The 19,801-nt window shown below is 34.1% G+C and overlaps 1 protein-coding gene across 1 annotated transcript in view; it reads left to right on the top strand.

Moving 5' to 3' along the window:
- Nucleotides 1-14,216: 14,216 nt before the first annotated feature.
- Nucleotides 14,217-19,801, top strand: part of LOC128191233 (hemicentin-2-like) — a 30,331-nt gene continuing 24,746 nt past the window's right edge. The window contains exon 1 of the mRNA XM_052863325.1: nucleotides 14,217-14,380. Coding sequence (XP_052719285.1) covers nucleotides 14,302-14,380 — 79 coding nt within the window. The 5' untranslated portion in view covers nucleotides 14,217-14,301. The remainder of the gene's footprint in view (nucleotides 14,381-19,801) is intronic.

The following is a 19,801-nucleotide window of genomic DNA, read 5'->3' as shown; positions in this document are numbered from 1 at the left end:
CAAGTAAAATCGGGCCAGAAAAACTAAATGATTTTATGAAGGGTGGGGGGGGGGGGGGTGGTCGGTGACTTCTATATTAAACGGAAAATACTAAATTCCCAATATCACTAGAGTTTGAGATACATGCTTGACCTTTATTTTGCTATTTACCAGCTAAACATGATTTGGAAATAAACAGACTCTTTTCTTCAATTTCTATATCCTCTTTTTCTTTTAAAAATAAATCATAAATGTATTGGACTTCTCGCCCTTGTTTTGTTTCTGATATATGTATAAGAGCTTTGATTGAAACATTTAGATCCCTCCTAGCATGTATTTTGAGGGGCTAGCCCCTTTTTCTTGATATCAATGAAAGGTCCCTTAATATTAAACACATTTTGTTCAACAAGTGTTTAGAAATTTGTTACTGTTTTTGAGATATTAGGGTAAGATTGTTTTAGGGGCCGACCCTTTATTTCCTTATAAGGACCATTAAACGAAACTTTGGTGGTTAAATATTATTAGAATATTATTCTGAGTATCTTCTCTTCTATAATGCATTTCAAAATATTTCTCCTTTTTAAGAAATAAATGATCAAAATATTGGACTTCTAGCCCCTTTAAAATCCAAATTATGTAACATATCAGAAAACTTTTAACAAATATAGGTAGATAACTGGAAGATAAACATTTTTGCTTCTATAATACATTACAAAATAGTTTTCATTAAAGAGATATAGATAAAAGACTTTAGACCCCTCCTGGCCCCTAATATGAGTGGTGAGCCCCTTTTGCTTGGTGTCAGTTGAAAGATCTTTTATAGATTAATTTTTGATGCTCTACATGTGTTAGCAAAATATTGATTAGAAGAAAGATATTCGTGATCAAATCTCAAATTTCGTAAAAATTGTCAAAAAAATTTAACATCAACATTTTCAGTTCCGGGCGAGCTTCAAGGATGATGACTTCTGGTCAAATCTAAAACAAGCAAGCAAATCTACCATAACCACTCTATCTTGCATATAAATTTCAAGTCCCTAACTATAACAGTTTTTGAGGAGATGCGTGGACAATATCATGTTCCAAAATACATGAAAAAGGGAGATAATTCAGAAACGGAAGTGAATTTTCAGACAGAAAGTAAGATGCAAAGAGATATTCACCTAATACATCATCCCTGTAAAAATCATTAAAATCGATTGAGAAATGGCTGAGAAATTAAGGGTGACTACCAAGAAAAAAAATAATATAGAAGAATGAGAACGCGTAGAAAAACAGTAAGGTCTTCCGCTGAAGACGGAAGACCTTAATAAAGAAAAAGAAACCGTAGAATAACAAGAGCTAATGGGCTAATAATAAAAAGAAACAATAGAATAACAAGAGGGTCTTCCGTTGGAAACGGAAGACCCTAATAATAAAAAGAAACCGAAGAATAACAAGAGGGTCTTCCGTTGAAAACGGAAGACCCTAATAAGAAAAGTGAAAAAGAAACAATAGAATAATAGAAGGGTCTTCCGCTGAAGACGGAAGACCCTAATAATAGGGAAAAAGAAACCGAAGAATAACAATAAGGTCTTCCGTTGGAAACGGAAGACCTTAATAATAAACGACTGTTTCGTGTAAATCTTAATGGAAGGGTGGTTTTCAACATGTACTATGGGCCAACAACCCCTTTTTGTTGAATTTTTTAGTTAACCCCCCCCCCCCCCAAAAAAAATAGAGAGAAAGAACAGATCTCGGCTTCGGCGAGATTGGAACACACAGCCTTTGCAGGTTTCATAACAGTATTTCAGCGAAGGTTTACGTCAAAACATGGCTGACGCGAAATAATGCCCGAATTTCTTTTTGAATTTGGGGCGTTTCCGCTCGGGACAGGAGCTACATTTTTGTATGAGATGAAAAACAACGTGTGAGATGTCTGACTACACAGGTTTAGTAACAGTGCGAGGTCATTTGAAATATTGATGCGTGTTTGTGTCTGGAGGGGGGTGAAAAGACCCGATCGTGATTTTCGTCGTAAATAAATCGAAAGTAGAATTTTGAGGTGTGGATCTTGGATTCGGTTAACGACATTTAGGGGAGGTAAAGTCCTAAAACAATGACTGATGCATTTTGCACATGTATTTCAGTGTTGTGATTGTTTTTTCGTGTCGTTTACTATTGTGTTTGACTGTTTTATTTCAACAGGATTGATAAAAAAAAATCTTTATAAAAGTAGAAATAACGAAGTCAGCAACACGTAAGTTTATTCGGTAAAAATTTTATGACAGCAATTTCCACAGTTCTAACATCCATAAGTAGTTCACACGCTATCGTAGATACAGACTAAACGGAAAACAAGAAATATACATGCAACAGAAATAGTACGCGGCTGCTTACATCCCTAGAACTGCGTAAATTTTAAGTCCCCGTACTGGCTATACCCGCCGCTTGGTCTCAGGAATTTCTTTTTAATTGTTCAATCCGCTGCATATTTGGCAGACAATAAGAATGGGGTCCGAGGTACATTTACACAAAATTTCATTGGATTGAGTGAAGGGCTTGGGAGTTAGAATTTTTTACAGTACATGTCAAGCACGACAATCAAAACTCAAATGCCTACAAACTCATAACACGCTTAAAAATGAACGAATTGGTCTGGCCATTGGTACAAAAATCAAGAATGGTACTGGGTTGAAATAAAAGGTTCAAATTGAAACATCCAGTAATAGGAGCCAGTACCTGTTTTCTTGGAAACCTTTTAAATGAAAAGTTATTTGATTTTAAAGACATTTTGTTCAACAATTGTTTGGAAATTTGTTACCATTCTTGAGATATCTGAGAAAGAATGTTTTAGGGGCCGGTCCCTTATCTCCTTAATTGGGCCGCTGAACCAAATTTTGAAGGTTGCATGTTGTTAAGTACATCATTTTAAGAATCTTTTCTTTTATACTGCATTTCAAAATATTTCTCCTTTTCGAGATATAGGTGATCAATATTTTGGACTTTTGACCCCTAAAACCCCTAGTTACGTAACACATGAGGAAATCATTATACTGTTGGGCTTCATAATTGTTAGATGAACATATTTGCTTCTATAATCTATTACAAAATATCCCTCGGTGAAGAGCTATGGGCAAAATACTTTAGAGCCCTCTAGGTCCCTAATTTGAGGGGCCAGCCCTTTTTTTCTGATATCAGCTGAAATGTCTTGTAAATTCAAACAAATTTTACATTACATGTTTTAACAAAATATTTTTCAGAAAAGAGATAAAAGAGGAAAAGCACGAAAATTGACGACGCTTTTCATATCTCAATTTCCGAGCCCTACCGAGCTTTGGCGCATGTAGTGCTAGACATGTGAAACAACAACCATGCAAAACTTCAATCTTTCCTCTACTTACTGTAGAAATTTGAGCGCAATATCTTTTATACTTTAGGAGATTTTCTATTTTTATACAAATTCACTTATTTTCTTCCAATGATATAGCAATTCCAAGGGTGTTCGAAACATGGTTGAATTCTCGGAGATATCGATAACAAAATAGTTTTGTTGAGTTGATAATTTAGAATGAACTTATCCTATATGCTTCATCAAATACATCTTCCTTTGTACTATTTATAATCTGTCTGCGCATGTGCATAAGCTCGTTGTCAAGGACGTAAGTCTGGCCTTAAATTAGTCCAATACTAGTGTTTACGGCCAGGCGTACGCCTCTAAGTGAAACGCAGTTTACGCCGGACTAAATTTTGGCGTACGCCCTAAGGCCTAACTTAAGTTTCGTCGTATCTTACGCTTTTTAGTGAAACGGGCCCCTGAAGCTATTTTTAGTAACAGGTACTTTCCGTCCAAACACAGGTGTAGGCGAAATAATGGGAAAAGGCGCTACACCTCTTTGCACGTATTTGTAATATCGTTTCTGAGTTTATCCATGCAATTGTAATATTGTGGAAACATAAACCATAGAGTTTCCTGTGATTTAGCGTAAATGTATACGCATGAGCAAGATTGTAAAATCCAAAAAATCCAGATGATTTCCGGATTTTTAAAAGGAATTTTCGTTGATTATTAATTAGCGAAGCTTGATTGAGAAAAAATAAAAACAAATAGGTAATCTTCAAATACCAAATGAATAATGTTTGAAATGTTTAAAATATATAAAACAAAAGACAGTATTCTTCCGATATCTCGGAATTAAAGCCCAAAAATTCGAGTCTATTATTTTGATTTAGTAGTACAGATATATAGGATAAATCTTTAGAAATCTTCCTCTCAGAAACTAATCAAAAAGGAAAGCTCAAATTTAATATTCTCAAATATCGTACATTCAAAGTTGTGAAAATCAAGACACCCTGGGTTAGGGTAGGGTCACAATAAAGGGTCAAAAACTAATCAGACAGGAAAGCTGAAACTTGTTTGGAAACATCCTCAGGTACAGTAGATTTAAGTTTGTTCAAACCATGATCTCCGGGGGTAGGATGGGGCTACATGGGGATTGAATTTTTTCATTGAAAATATATTCTTCTCAAAAAATCAATCAGCTAGGAAAGCTGAAATTTGTGTGGAAGCATTCATAGGTAAGATAGATTTAGGTTGGTTCAAACCATGATCCCCCATGGTAAAGTGGGGCTTATATGGGGATTGAATTTTTACATAGGAATTTTATAGAGAAAAAATCTTTTAAAATCTTCTCGAAAATCAATTGGCAAGAAAAGCTGAAACTTGTGTGGATGCACCCTCAGGTAGGGTTGATTCAAGTTCGTTCAAATCACGTACCCCAGGGGAAGGATGGGTGGTTGGGGAATAAATGTGTACATAAAAATATATAGAGAAAAATCTTTAAAAATCTTCTTTTAAAATACCACTTGCCTAGAAAAGCTGTTACTTTAGTGAAATCAACCTCAAATTAAATAGATTCAAATTCTATCAAATCAAAACTTTTAGAAGTAGTATGGGTCCGGTGGGGATGGGATCCAATTTTACAAAGAAAAACATTTCAATTATACACCAAAACTGAAATGTGAAAATATATGGTTTTACTTAGGCAAGCATTTTGACATATTTTTGATTCTTAAAAATTGTTTAGACTTTGGCCCCTGGACAATTCTTGGGCCTCACAAAGGTTCAGAATTTAACGAGGGTTTATATCCCATATACAAACATTTGTTTAGGATCTTTTTGAGAACTACAATGCTCAACATGTGATATGACAATAAAATCATAAAAAAGTTTTGTTTACGGTGTCGGGTGAATAATCTCATCCAAACCATCGTATTCACTAGGAAAATGAGCATAATGAAATTTTTAATCACAATTGGTCTTTTTTGTTAAAAAATGTAAAATGAAAAATTAAAGAATTATATAAGTGTAGTACTGCATTGTATCAATCGCTTCATGTCTTTCCGACATACAGGTACTCGCATGTCGACATCTTTGATAAAAAAAACAAACATTTTCGATCCAAAGAAAATATCTGGTGGCAAACATTTGTCCCTTGTGTGCATGTGCAAGTTATTTTTCTATAAACAAAATGTCGAAATGCGAGATAAATATGTTGACATGCAAGATAATTATGTTTTTTGTTTATGGGGACATGCAATTTATTTATGTTGACATGCTAAATAAATATGCTGACATGCAACTTATTCATGTCGACATGCAACTTATCCATCTTGACATGCAACTTTGTTATGTTGACATGCAGCTTAGTTATCTTGAAATGCGAGAACAATTTGTTGACATGCACCTTATTTATGTTACATGTAACATGCAACTTGGTTATTTGATATTGAAATGTATAACATTGGATTTGGCGATGTTTACATTTAGTCTCCATTTCATACACCATTTATCGAGAATATCTAGTATATGTTGAATAGCATGTTCATTTTCCGTGAGGAGTACATCTGTATATAACAATAAACACATTTTTTTCATTATTCATCTGTACTCTCTTGTTGACTTCTTTGACTTCAGTAGCTATGTCATTCACAAATCAAAGTACTAAAGAACTGACGGGAGTTGATTTTGTCGATGTTTATTTATTTCAAAATCAATAATATGTTATTTTGCATGAAAAGTTCATGTAGTTTCTAATTTGTATTGAATTACGCACATTTTTATAATATGAATTTTTGGACTTTTTTGACAAGAATGTCGAGAAACCCCAAATGAATCATTTTAAATAATATTCAAAGATAAGATTAGTTCAGTCAAACTATGTATCAGTAATAGAAATATTTCTCGAAAATTGTATGGATCCAAGCAATATTAAACTCTATTCTAATTCAACCAAACGCTCGGCTGACACCGTAAATCTCCGACAAGCGAGAAAGACTCTCTGCTTGTCGGAGATTTACGGAGACAGCCGAGCGTCGAGTTGAACACGACTATATTGAACTCTGGCGTAGGAATACATACGACTACAAAAATATCTAAATTGTTCGTACCCTTTAAAATCTGACTATTTTTAAGGTATTTATAAATAAGTTTCCTTCAAAAACAATGCTTTAGCATACATTACATCGAATTTATCAATTATTTTTAAAAACTAAGTCTTGTCAGCAGCGATGATTTGTGCTGAGGTCCAAACACTGTTTCATTTTCGGTTTTCCGAGTAACCGCATAGGAGAGTTGATTAAAATCAACTCCCGAAAAATGTCATTTGGTAAGACAGCAAGGAGACGATTGTAGAAATGATTGGGTCATATGTACAAGTTTGTTCATACCAATTGTAATTTAGTGTATTCAAGCTCAACGGAATTAAGACCTTTTGTATTGTATCCATCACATGTTTTAAAAAAGGGTCGATTATAGGTGTGCATAAATCCTGACTTGTAAATGTGTATGTGGTATGATTGGAGCTAGCAATGGTTAGTACAACCATAATCTGAAATAAAAATTGATGCTTTGCTTTAAGATGACTCGCTACACATTGAAATAGTTTCAAATATTAGCAGAAAATTACATGATTATGACAGATATTATGATGGAAAAAGTATATAGGCCAAATGTGTGAAATAAATTGTAATTTAGATGTAAAAATTAATTTAAAAAAAAAAATGATTCCGTAAACAATTATAAATCAAAGTACTGAAGTACTGAAAGCCGGGCTCTTTTGGTGTGTTTTTATGCATATTGTGTAGTAAAGACTGAAAATCAATCTCTCTCTCTCTCTCTCTCTCTCTCTCTCTCTCTCTCTCTCATGCTTTTAATGTCGGCATAGCATCAGAGAGCGACCAAATTTTGTAAGCGGCTATAAACAAAAAATATGTCTGCCTTGTAGAAGTTAAAAAGTTCAACAGTTGCTGCCTTAAATTTTGCAACAAGCATTATATATTCAATCCCCGTTTCTTCATCGCGCAGCAAAGTAGTTCATTGAAATTCATGCGCATTGTATGCGTCCAAAATGCATAGTAATGTTTTAAAAACACGTTATTAATAAGAAAACTAAAAAAGATAGACAATTCATTCGAAATTTAAAAAAAAGAAACAAAATGCCAACACTTTTGACAAAACGTGGGTCTTTGTGTAACTATTTGGTATAGCGGAAGTTTTACCTTGACGCTGTTTGGTTTTTTGTTTATTTGTGCTATTTATAGTAACATTGGCGATTTGCCTGTCTATAGCCAGGACTCTGCTTTCAGCAGAGCCCGGCTAAAAACCCAAGCAAATTCGAATTCATAATATGCAGTTCACAAGCCTGATACTTGAAATAATACACAACCAATTGGATTGATACAGTTTGTATCACAGTAATGTACCTTAAGGTAGTCCATCCATAACTAAGGTGAATTTAACAATTTTGATTGATCAATACTACATCAAATACATATTTTGAAGCTATTTTTTGAAGCTATTATGAGGCTGACATAAACAAAACTTGGGGGTATGTATGTAGTCAATTAAATGAACTTTTTGCGCTTAAAACTTTTTTAAAGAGTTGTCTGCACCTTTAGGAAAATATAAAAGATCATTTTCTGAAAATAAATTTGGTAAACTATAATTTATTTTGGCATATTCAAAGACGGAGAAAGCTTTTGCAACTTTTTACCAAGAGAAATGAGAGAAAATTACTTGTACTAAATAAATATACCGTAGAATCATTAGATTTCGTGGTGGCTCAATTTTCGTGGAATTCGTGGGTACCTCTCATCCACGAATTAAAATCACCCACGAATTAATAAATTAGTGTAATAAAGACATATTTCCTTTGTAGGTTAAAGAGAATACACGAAATTACGTCCCTACGAACCTGTAAAACTTAAGCCATCCACGAAAATTGGCCCCTCGAAAATTAATGATTCCACAGTATTTTAAAATTCATTTTCCCCATAGACTTCAATGTTAACTTCAACATATGATAAATTCATCAAAATTATTCTTTAAAGATTTCAAAGGTGAAACTTTATTATTTAATAAACTCCTTAAAATCACACCAAGATTTTAGTGATCAAACTTGCAAACTTGCTATTAGATATGAAATATGATAGTTATGGATGGACTACTTTAACAGGTTGTCCCCAAACAAGTAGACTAAATTCGTTATCTTAAAAGACTATTAAAGAGGTAAAGTATGAATAAAATACGGACTGGTATAATGTGATAGCAATTAAAGTAGCTAAGCGACTGGCCTTACCAGGTAGCCATGTATGAAATAATTTGCTGAAACTTGCGATAAATAGCAGAATCCACCTGGCTGGTAGGAGAAGTAGTTGCCTCACCAACTTTATTATTTGTGGATATCAGCAGTGATTGTACTATGGTACATGATTAAAGCTTCAAATTCCTTGCAATAAGATGCACAATGTGATGTTTTTACTCACAAGAAACAAGGAAGCTTGAATGTGAGTTGAGATAAACAAGTAGCTTGTAAATGAAGGAATACCTAACTTACTGCATGTTGGAAGCGCTGCAATAAGTCTGTAGGTGACAGGAGGAAAAGCATCTTATGGGCAATGAGTGATGTTTGAGAAGTTGCTAAGATCAATGCAATATAGTTGCCAGGATTTGAGATGATGAAAAATATATCTGAAGCTGGGACATTAAATTTTAGATGAGGTCCTCAAAGTATTAGATTAAGCAAGAACTTAGTGCTACTTTCTGTCAACTTCTATGAAATATTTGAACTTGTAAAATGCATACCGGTTTTTATAATCATTGCGATGGTAGACTATATTGAACCATGCCTTCAGGAGGCCCTAGATGTTAATACATGTAGTTGATTGATGCCAAGTATCCATTTGAGCTTAAGAAAAATTTGAACCCTCCGCAAGCAGATTTCGTTCCAACACGCTAATGTCCCTCTGTTTCTAGAACACTCTACATTCTATCATGACCATTTGCCTTCGACTGAATTAAAGAAACAGACTTAAGTTAGTTGTAGTGGGAGATGTTGCTGTAATGGATATATCCTTTATTTGGATCATATGTAAGCCCATTCCTTAGGAATTAAACTCAGGTAATTTTAATCAACATGTGTAAAATGACTGTAAAGATTAGGAATAGTTATGGGACACTGAATTTATCCTTATCCCTATTAAGTGATTAAATATGTTATAAGCAGCAATGAAAACACGTAAACCTGTAGAATTTGAACCAAAGACCAATATTGGGATGGACTGCAAACTCAATAAGTTAAGGTCAATATTTGACAAACAAGGCATCATGAAGATAATAACAAAGATTATACTAAGTATCATTGGTTACTGTGATACAATTTGTTTGTTTGTTTTGGTTTTTTTATGTTTGTTTTTTTTTTTGCTTTTTTAAAAAATAGAATACACCTCCAACTATCAAAATAGTAAAAGTATCAAACTTTATCCCAAGGAAGTAAAAAGCAATGGGACATGTATCATTATGAAGAGGCCAAAACCAGACCAAGTTGATGTTATTTTCACAAGAGGTCTTAAATTGCAAATGAAAGAAAATACTGACAGCAGAGTACACTATTATACATGTATAACTGAAACTATACGAGGCGAAATGACTTTTATCTTATCAAGGTTTTGTCAAATAGTTAAATGCTATTAACAGTATTAGCATAAACTGTTAAGGTAAGAATTGTGTAAAACTTCGGAGGATTGATCCGAGGGTTAAAGAAATGACTGATGTGACACTGCAGTTTGAAGTAAAAAGTGGTATATATGTTATAGTGTCCTGCACTTTAGAAATATACGTATTAGGAAGTGCGAACAGTAAGACAATTTGCAATGTATAAGGGCGCCGGTAATGAGCAAACTAAGCCTGTCTGAAGTTTGTTTTGAGGGCCAAGCACATGAGTTTGTGTGTTAATAAAAATTAATATTATGCGATGAGGTCTTAGTCAATATGGCCAGAGATGTAAATGCTGGCAAATACGAGGATTGAATATGCATTTCATACCTAGAATACAGGGGTTTTCAAAGATGAAATATGTCCCTGAACAATGAACTGAAAGAGCTATGCTTGATTGCTGTAGGTTACACGTGCCAAATATATGGTTATTTTTATTTTAAAGAATAGGTCCCGTGTTAGGACCTTTAGGCACATTGATTGAGGTGGTTTAGTTGTACCTGAATAGGGAATACGCTGTTTGAAGGTCGCTGGTGTATGTTGTCTATGTAGAAATGAGGATATGAACATTTTGTAAAGGTCTAATGCATCGGGAAGCGGTGGTCAGCACGTTAGAAAGCTGTTTCAAATTTTTAGTGGTTATCGTCGGCCTGTATGCTGAAAGCGTTTACTTGTGGTAACAATCAGTCTACAATATTGTATAACAAGTTTCAACAAGTGTAAATGAAAGCTTGATTGTAAATTGAACTTAATTCTACAGTTTTTGGATACGATAAAAATCATGAAAATTTAAGATTTATTTATTTTGTTGGAAAATTTAATGAGGAAAAACGATTTAGCTTTAAATTTGTCTTATCACACAAAATACTATATAAAATGTTGGTTTAGTGTCACCCATATCAATGTCTGACATGACCTGATAATCGACTTAATAAGTGGTCAATACTGCATTATGAATTAAATTTATACAAGTAAATACTTACAGTCGATCATATACTTAACACAGACGTCAAGGTGCTGGAAAATACATGTGCTACAAAATCTTAATATTGGCAGCTCTGAAATGATGAATAATAAGTTTAAGCAAAGGTGTAACATTATAACATAAGCAATTGTAACATCGGTATGTAATTAAAGTATACGTACATTAAATATTCGTCAAATAGCATGAAGAAATAATAACTGTTGATTTTTATTTTAATTCTTAAATATCGAAGAATATACTGCACAATTGATACTGGAGATTTTAAGTGCACGTGTTAAGATAACGTAATACCTGATTTTTACCTTGTTATCAACAAAATAAGACATTTGGAATTAAACTGGGTTAAAAGGCAATACTGACAGTAACTGAGCGTATACTTAACCAATGTACAGGGTGATCCATAAATTCTGATACCATTTTCAAAACTTCATATAACTCTAACCCAGTGAGATAAACTGTTAAATAAGATATTTTAATCTCCAATGGCTAAAATTTTATATCATTTTTACTTTACTGAAAAAGTCTACTTGAAAAAGAAGCAAAGACGTTATAAAATTGTGTTGGGTTTTTCATAGTGCCCCCATCTTTTTAACAAATGGCTAGAAATCGAGCTACTCATTAATTCCATTAAGAAATAAGGTATCTGTTTTTAGTATATGGGAAATAAATACTGGTTAGTCACATGATCAGGTCGGGCTTTATGGAAGATTTGATCACGACATGTACCAACGCTTATTTATATATCAATATACACATAACATGATACCTTATTATTTTATATTTACACTTGTAGCAAATGAACATTGCTCCCCACTTTCCTTTTGTGTTCACCTAGAGAGCCTGTTCGATCAACATATCGTAACAATAAATAGCTCAACAATGCTGCAGACTAAATAAATAAAGCTCTTTTTTTTACAAGAGCTTTTTTCTGTCTAATTAGTTGAAATGGGAAAGATAATTCACTCGTTGTTTAGAGAAAAACGATTGAAGCTCGGCGGAATATTACTAATTCCGTTGGAGTTAGGGTCACAGAGCGGTTGGAAATTTGAAAATAAAGAGAGACCTCGGAGTAAGGGATGGTGGCCTCAAGACACTCGAGACACTGGAAAAATGGCTTCTCACTGAGTTTTCATCCGCCTGTAGTCTGTAATTTGATAATTCACTCGTTGTTTAGAGAAAAACGATTAAAATTCAAGCGGAATATTACTACTTCCGTTGGAGTTAGGGTCACAGAGCGGTTGGAAATTTGAAAATAAAGAGATTGAGACCAGACTTAAAGATGAATTTTCAGAAAAAATTGTGCCACAGACAGTATGTTTAGTTTCTAGAGCACAATGTTTTCCTCAGGAATTTCAGAGACAAGCTTTTTTATTTATTTTGTTAACGGAACGAAACGGACAACGAAGCACAAAATGATAATTAATTGTGAACGGACCATACACAAGAAGTTGATGCTTTGGCGAATTCGGTTTTTATCAGGATTTTTGATAAGACAAACACGAATTTACTAAATTGCTACTTTGACAATTTGCGTATGTACATGTAGAATTTTCAGTGACGTTTTGTTACTGAAGACAACTAGACCCTAATATAAAAACAACCCACCCCAGTATTTTTGTCTGTTTTACAAAATTTAATACGAAAATTAATTTCATTTTTAAAAATCACAGACTATGTTATATTCTTTAGGTTTTATTTTTTATTAACAGATTTGAAAAAAACTTTCATCCACAGTTTTATTTAAACAGATTTATTTGAATTCATTGATTAATCAGCAAAAGTAGTATGGATTGTGGTTAAACAATATGTTTTTCATTATTTAGAAAATCTCTTCCCTGAATTAATAAAATAAGGCAAATAAATGTACTTTAAAAACTTATAGTTTTAGGAACCGGAAGAATTTAAATAGAGCACCTTGGTTAAAGTTTTAAAATACCTTAATAATGACCAATGTAATTATGAAATCAGCGATCATGATCCTACGGTCACCTGATAATATTTACGTAATAATGATAATTAGTATAAAATATGATGAAACCCAGTCTGTAAATACTGAAAAGGGCATTTTTTCGTATATTTTTGATTATTCAAAGTAACAACTAATTAATGTATGCATGTTCCGAAGCTTAAGTGAAATAAAGTTGATGATTAATTGGCGTACCCAAGGGTGCAATGAAAGACATCGGCATTAGTTTCAATCATGGCTGACTTCTGTATCGTGTGCACTCTTCTATTGCGACAACGTCAAAAGGTTTTACGTTATTTTTCCTGTCATAGAAAACAACATAAATCTTGCAACTCAGGTATGTTAAAATCACATGAAATATATATTAAGTTTTTGTCCTATTTTGTCTTATTCTAAAAAAAAAATATTTGAGCAATTACTACAATTCGTATTCCCTGTTCTGACATCTCACGTGAGGACTACAGGCGGATGAAAACTCAGTGAGAAGCTATTTTTCCAGTGTCTCGAGTGTCTTGAGGCCACCATCCCTTACTCCGAGGTCACAATCGCTAGCGAGTTTCCCTAACAACTTAAGAGCCCTGCATGCGCGGATCCAGAAAATTTTTCATGGAGGGGGGGGCGTCCGAAGGATTATTGTGTTTGCCGGGGGGAGGGGGGATCGCATATTTGTGATCATTCATGAATGCGCTACAGTGACCTTTTGACCAAGTCAAAGTGGAAATTCATGAATGTAGAAATAACAACAATTTGCTCAGATAATGTCAAAAAGGAAAATATTTGTTAATATGAATATAAACATTTATACGAAAGGCACCCCTTGTGAAAAAATGATAGTCAATGGAGAAATCTACCTTGGATTGTTCCCCTTTCATCAATTTTAATCTACTTATTTTACATTAAAAAAAAAATCATTCAAATGTGAAGAAAACAATAACGTTGGCCATACTTTAGTGAATTCGACTTGTCATATGATGTAAAATTTGAGATTCAAACCTCTGAATCAATACCAAAATTGTTATTCAATCTGATAAAATGAATAATCTCGGCCGCAGCTAGTCTACTTGTATGATGTCATCTTGGTCCCCATATCGAGATTGAGATATTGAGATATTAAGTTAAGTATCGTATTTTCAACTTGAAGATGGACCAAGAGCTGCAACTATCTTGAGAAATCATCAGACAATTTCTGGTGATGTAACTGAGACGGAGGACACTTCAAGGAAAATTCCCCTAAATTGCTCGTCAGACTGTAACCCTTTGTGTAAAATAGCTTGGTATAAAGATGGAGAACAAGAAGATAGTTACAATCCAGTCATCGATATAAGGCGGGACCGAAGGATGTCTGGGGTATATCAATGTGAAGCCAGCGGAGTGGAAGGGAAAGTAAAGTCTTCTCAAGTACAAGTCATCATCCAGTGTAAGATATTTGTAATTTTATATAATTAAGACTTCTTCGGGATGGAGTTAAGCAACTTAAATCTTGCAACTATCGAAAAAATTCGTCACCCCCCCCCCCCCCCCAACTGGCCTATACAGCATTCCATTGAATAATGTTTTTCAGTTCCGGTCAGATATTAGTAACTGTATTAAAGCAAACGTTTTAATGTTGCAGCATAGCATTTGTATAGACATAACAATCATAATTGCTAGCGCCGGTGTAATGAAGAATAATTACCCCCGTAGAATAATGACCGGGGGTCATTTTTCGACGTCATTATTCTACGCAAAAAAATGACCCCCGGTCATTATTCTACGTAGAAAAATGACCCCTGTGCCTGAAGAATAAGTGTCATTTTCATAAAAATGAGCACACTCCACATGAAGAAAAGTGACCCCTGTAGAATAATGACCCCCTTGTCGATTAAAGTTTTTCAGTATATTTTTTTATTATTTGTGAAATAGTCTTTACACTATTGTAATTTTTACTGCTGCAGTATACAGAAAGTAACATAAATCATAATTCATATTAAAAAAAACTTAAAGTGGAAGAAGGGTTATATCTTAGAAAATAAAAATTCTTCCGTTATAACAAGATATTAGAGAGGTTTAGCAGACCAACGTGTACGTGTACTTGTATGTGTAGGTTACAAGTTAGAACTACGCGTACCAGCTCAATTACTTTTCTTGTTTAGCAGATTTAACGTGTACTTGTACGTGTAAATGTTTTAATGTAATTATGGATATCCTCTCCTACAAAGAGTAAGAATTCTGCATGTGTTAATTTTATTAAACATCATTTATTATATATGCACATTTTTATTTATCGCAAATTAATAAGATAACGGAGCCATTGCATGTTTTGGAGGAAGAGATGCGTGAAATAAAACTCCAATAACATATTAAACGCTAATGAAAATTTATGTTGGTAGATATCGGCTGACGCGAAATAATTCCCGAATTTCTCTTTGAATTCGGGGTGTTTCCGCCCGGGACAGGAGCTGAATTTTTGTATGAGATGAAAAACGATGTGTGAGATGTCTGACTATTCAGGTTTGGTAACAGTGCGAGGTCATTTGAAATATTGATGCGTGTTTTTGTCTGGAGGGGGGTGAAAAGACCCGAGCTTGATTTTCGTCGTAAATAAATCGAAAGTAGAATTTTGAGGTGTGGATCTTGGATTCGGTTAACGACAATTAGGGGAAGAAGTCCTAAAACAATGACTGATGCATTTTACACCTGTATTTCAGTGTTGAGATTTTTTTTCGTGTCGTTCACTATTGTGTTTGACTGTTTTATTTCAACAGGATTGATAAAAAAAAATCTTTATAAAAGTAGAAATAACGAAGTCAGTAACACGTAAGTTTATTCGGTAAAAATTTGATGACAGTAATTTCCACGGTTTTAACATTCATAAGTAGTTCACATGCTATCTTAGATACAGACTAAACGGAAAACAAGAAATATACATGCAACAGAAATATTACGCGGCTGCTTACATCCCTTGTACTGTGTAAATTTTAAGTCCTCGTACAGGCTATACTCGCCGCTTGATCTCAGGAATTTCTTCTTAATTGTTCAATCCGCTGCATATTTGGCAGACAATAAGAATGGGGTCCAAGGTACATTTACACAAAATTTCATTAGGATTGAGTGAAGGGCACGGGAGTTAGAATTTTTTTCTACAGTACATGTCAAGCAAGCCAATCGAAACTCAAATGCCCAAAAATTCATAACTCTATTAAAAATGAACGAATTGGTCTGGTCATTAGTACAGTAATTTAGAATGGTACTAGGCTGAAAATAAAGGTTCAAGATGATAGATCCAGTGAAATCAGGCCAGAAAAACTAAATCACTTTGTGAAATGGAAGGGGGGGGGGGGGGTCGGTGCGTGTACTGCGTAAATTGTATTTTGGCGTATAGGCAATAAGCGCCGTTTGATCTCAGGATTTTACTTAATTGATCAATCCGCTGCAAATTTGACAGACAATAAGAATGGGGTCCGAGGTACATTTACACGAATTTTCATTAGAATTGAGTGAAGGACTCGGGAGTTAGCATTTTTTTTCTACAGCACATGTCAAACACGACAATTGAAACTCAAATGCCAAAAAATGCATAACTGTTAATAATGAACGAATCAGTCTGGTAATTAGCACAGAAATCTAGAATGGTACTAATTTGAAATTGAAGGTCCAAGATCAAAGATCAAGTAAAATCAGGCCAGAAAAACTTAATGATTTGATGATTGGAAGGGGGGGGGGGGGGTCGGTCGGTGACTTCTATATTTAAAGAAGAATATTAAATTCTAAATATGACATATTACACAATTTCTAAATAAAATACATAGGTTAGAACAATGTATAAACGTTGTTTTAAAGAGTTAACTATTGACATTTTTCAATTTGTTAACTTTATTTCAGTATAAATACATAGCTATGGATCTCAATACGCAAATACCGGGAAAAGCGCTATTATTGTAACTTCTTTTACAAACTCAAAACGGAAAAGAACAGAATCCATCATTTTAAAGATAAAAAAATCGGATCTAAACACAAAAGGAGGGGGTAAAAAAGTCGGTACTCAGGGCTCGAACCCGGGTCGCCTTGGCCATGTCCACGACTCTATCGACTGAGTTACTCGGACTCTCGCTTCAGAACTTTGACGCTTAATTTCTCGAGAATGCCTTGATCGATTTTAAAACAAATTACATATTCTGAATCAGGAAAAGGGTCACTATCAGCTAATTGGAAAATATATATAAAAAAAAAAAGTTGAAAATTTTCATTTTTTAAATTTGCTTCCGGTGCCGACCGGAAGTGACGGTCGACATTCTCTTGACCGAGGTACACCAGCAAATTGCTAGATCTATCATCTCCGAAAATTTCAGTTCTCTATCTTTACTCGTTTTTGAGAAACATCGCCGACAAAATTGACTTTTAAAAATCGTAAAACGACGATAACTTCCGACCGGAAGTGAATTTTCAAAATCTGTTGCAGCGGTACAAAATTCAGATAACGAGGCTTAAGTCCTAAAAATTTGAGAGAAATCGATCGTGCCATCTCTGAGAAATCGCCTGCACAAAATTTGTAAGACAAAAAAGAATAAAAACGAGAATGCCTTGATCGATTTTAAAACAAATTGCATATTCTGAATCAGTGAAAAGGTCACTATAAGGTGTAAAAATTTCAAAGAAAAATATTAAAAAATAAAAAAGTCGAAAAATTCAATTTTTCAAATTTCCTTCCGGTGACGACCGGAAGTGACGGCGGACATTCTCTTGACCGAGGTACATTAGAAAAACGGTAGATCTATCATCTCTGAAAATTTCAGCTCTATATCTTTGCTCGTTTTTGAGAAACCCGACCGACAAAATTGACTTTTTAAAATCGTAAACGGACGATAACTTCCGACCGGAAGTGTATTTTCAAAAATGGATAAAAAACGATAAACTTCAGATAATATCGCGTTATTCTTGAAAATTTGATTGAAATCGGTTGAGCCATCTCTGAGAAATCGTCTGCACAAAATCGGTAAGAAAAAAAAAGAATAATAATAATAACTAGATTCGATCTCGTTGCGAGCAACGAGTGGGTCTTCCGTCCAATTTTTGAAAAGATAAGATTAAACTTATCAATTCAAAGATAAAATCGTAGATCTAAGCGAAAAAAAGAGAAAAAAATTTTGCGGCACTCGAGGCTTGAACCCGGGTCGCCTGGGCCATGTCCACGACTATAACGACTGAGCTACTCGGACTCCGCTTCAGAACTTTGACGCTTAATTTCTCGAGAATGCCTTGATCGATTTTAAAACTAATTACATATTCTTAATTAGTAAAAGGGTCACTATAAGGTTTAAAAATTTCAAAGAAAAATTTTAAAAAATAAAAAAGTCGAAAAATTCAATTTTTGAAATTTTCTTCCGGTGACGACCGGAAGTGACGGCGGACATTCTCTATACCGAGGTACATTAGAAAAACGGTAGATCTATCATCTCTGAAAATTTCAGCCTTTTATCTTTACTCGTTTTTGAGAAACCCGACAGACAAAATTGACTTTTTAAAATCGTAAACGGACGATAACTTCTGACCGGAAGTGTTTTTTCAAAAATGAAAAAAAATGTATCAGCTTTAGATAAAAACACGTTTATATTGAAAATTTGAGCGAAATCGACCCAGCCATCTCTGAGAAATCGTCTGCACAAAATCGGTAAGAAAAAAAAAGAATAATAAGAAGAAAAGTGAAAAAGAAACAATAGAATAATAGAAGGGTCTTCCGCTGAAGACGGAAGACCCTAACTAGATTCGATCTCGTTGCGAGCAACGAGTGGGTCTTCCGTCCAATTTTTGAATAGATAAGATTAAACTTATCAATTCAAAGATAAAATCATAGATCTAAGCGAAAAAAATAGAAAAAAATTTTGCGGCACTCGAGGCTTGAACCCGGGTCGCCTGGGCCATGTCCACGACTATAACGACTGAGCTACTCGGACTCTCGCTTCAGGACTTTGACGCTTAATTTCTCGAGAATGCCTCGATTGATTTTAAAACTAATTACATATTCTTAATAAGTAAAAGGGTCACTATAAGGTGTAAAAAATTCAAAAAAAAATATTAAAAAATAAAAAAGTCGAAAAAATCAATTTTTGAAATTTTTCTCCAAAAAAGACAGAAAGTGACGCCGGACATTTTGGTGAGTGTGTTGCACCAGAAAAACGGTAGATCTATCTTCTCTGAAAATTTCAGACCTCTATCTTTTCTCGTTTTTGAGAAACGTCGCCGACAAAATTGACTTTTTAAAATCGTAAACGGACGATAACTTCCGACCGGAAGTGTATTTTCAGAAATGGATAAAAAACAATAAACTTCAGATAAAAACACGTTATTCTTGAAAATTTAAATGAAATCTATCAAGCCATCTCTGAGAAATCGTCTGCACAAAATCGGTAAGAAAAAAAAAGAATAATAACTAGAGCAAAGCTCGTTGCAAAGCAACGAGTGGGTCTTCCGTTAATGTCAGAAGTAAAGCTGGAAGTTCCTGTCAGAAGCAGAGCTCTTAAACCAACAACAAGAGTAACGAAAATAAAAAGATGAAAAAATCGAATTATTTCTGGTACGACTTAACAAAATACGAATGATTTTAAGTACGACTTAACAAAAACATTTCCGATTTCAATAACGACTTAACAAAAAAAATCCGAATGTGTTCAAGTACGACTTAACAATTATTTTTGGTACGAGTTCATTTTACTTTGAATATTACGCTATTTTTAAAACCAAGGAAGCGGAATCAAAATTTCCGGAAAAATCAATTTTTAAACCCCGATATCTCTGTTATGCATCGTCCGATTTTGAAACGGCTTTCAGTGTTAGATTCAGCCTAATAAGCTCTACAAAACAC

Source organism: Crassostrea angulata, chromosome 7, assembly GCF_025612915.1.
Source record: "Crassostrea angulata isolate pt1a10 chromosome 7, ASM2561291v2, whole genome shotgun sequence".
Lineage (NCBI taxonomy): Eukaryota > Metazoa > Mollusca > Bivalvia > Ostreida > Ostreidae > Magallana > Magallana angulata.
Note: the sequence above shows the minus strand (reverse complement) of the source record. Positions and strands in the feature narration are given on the sequence as shown.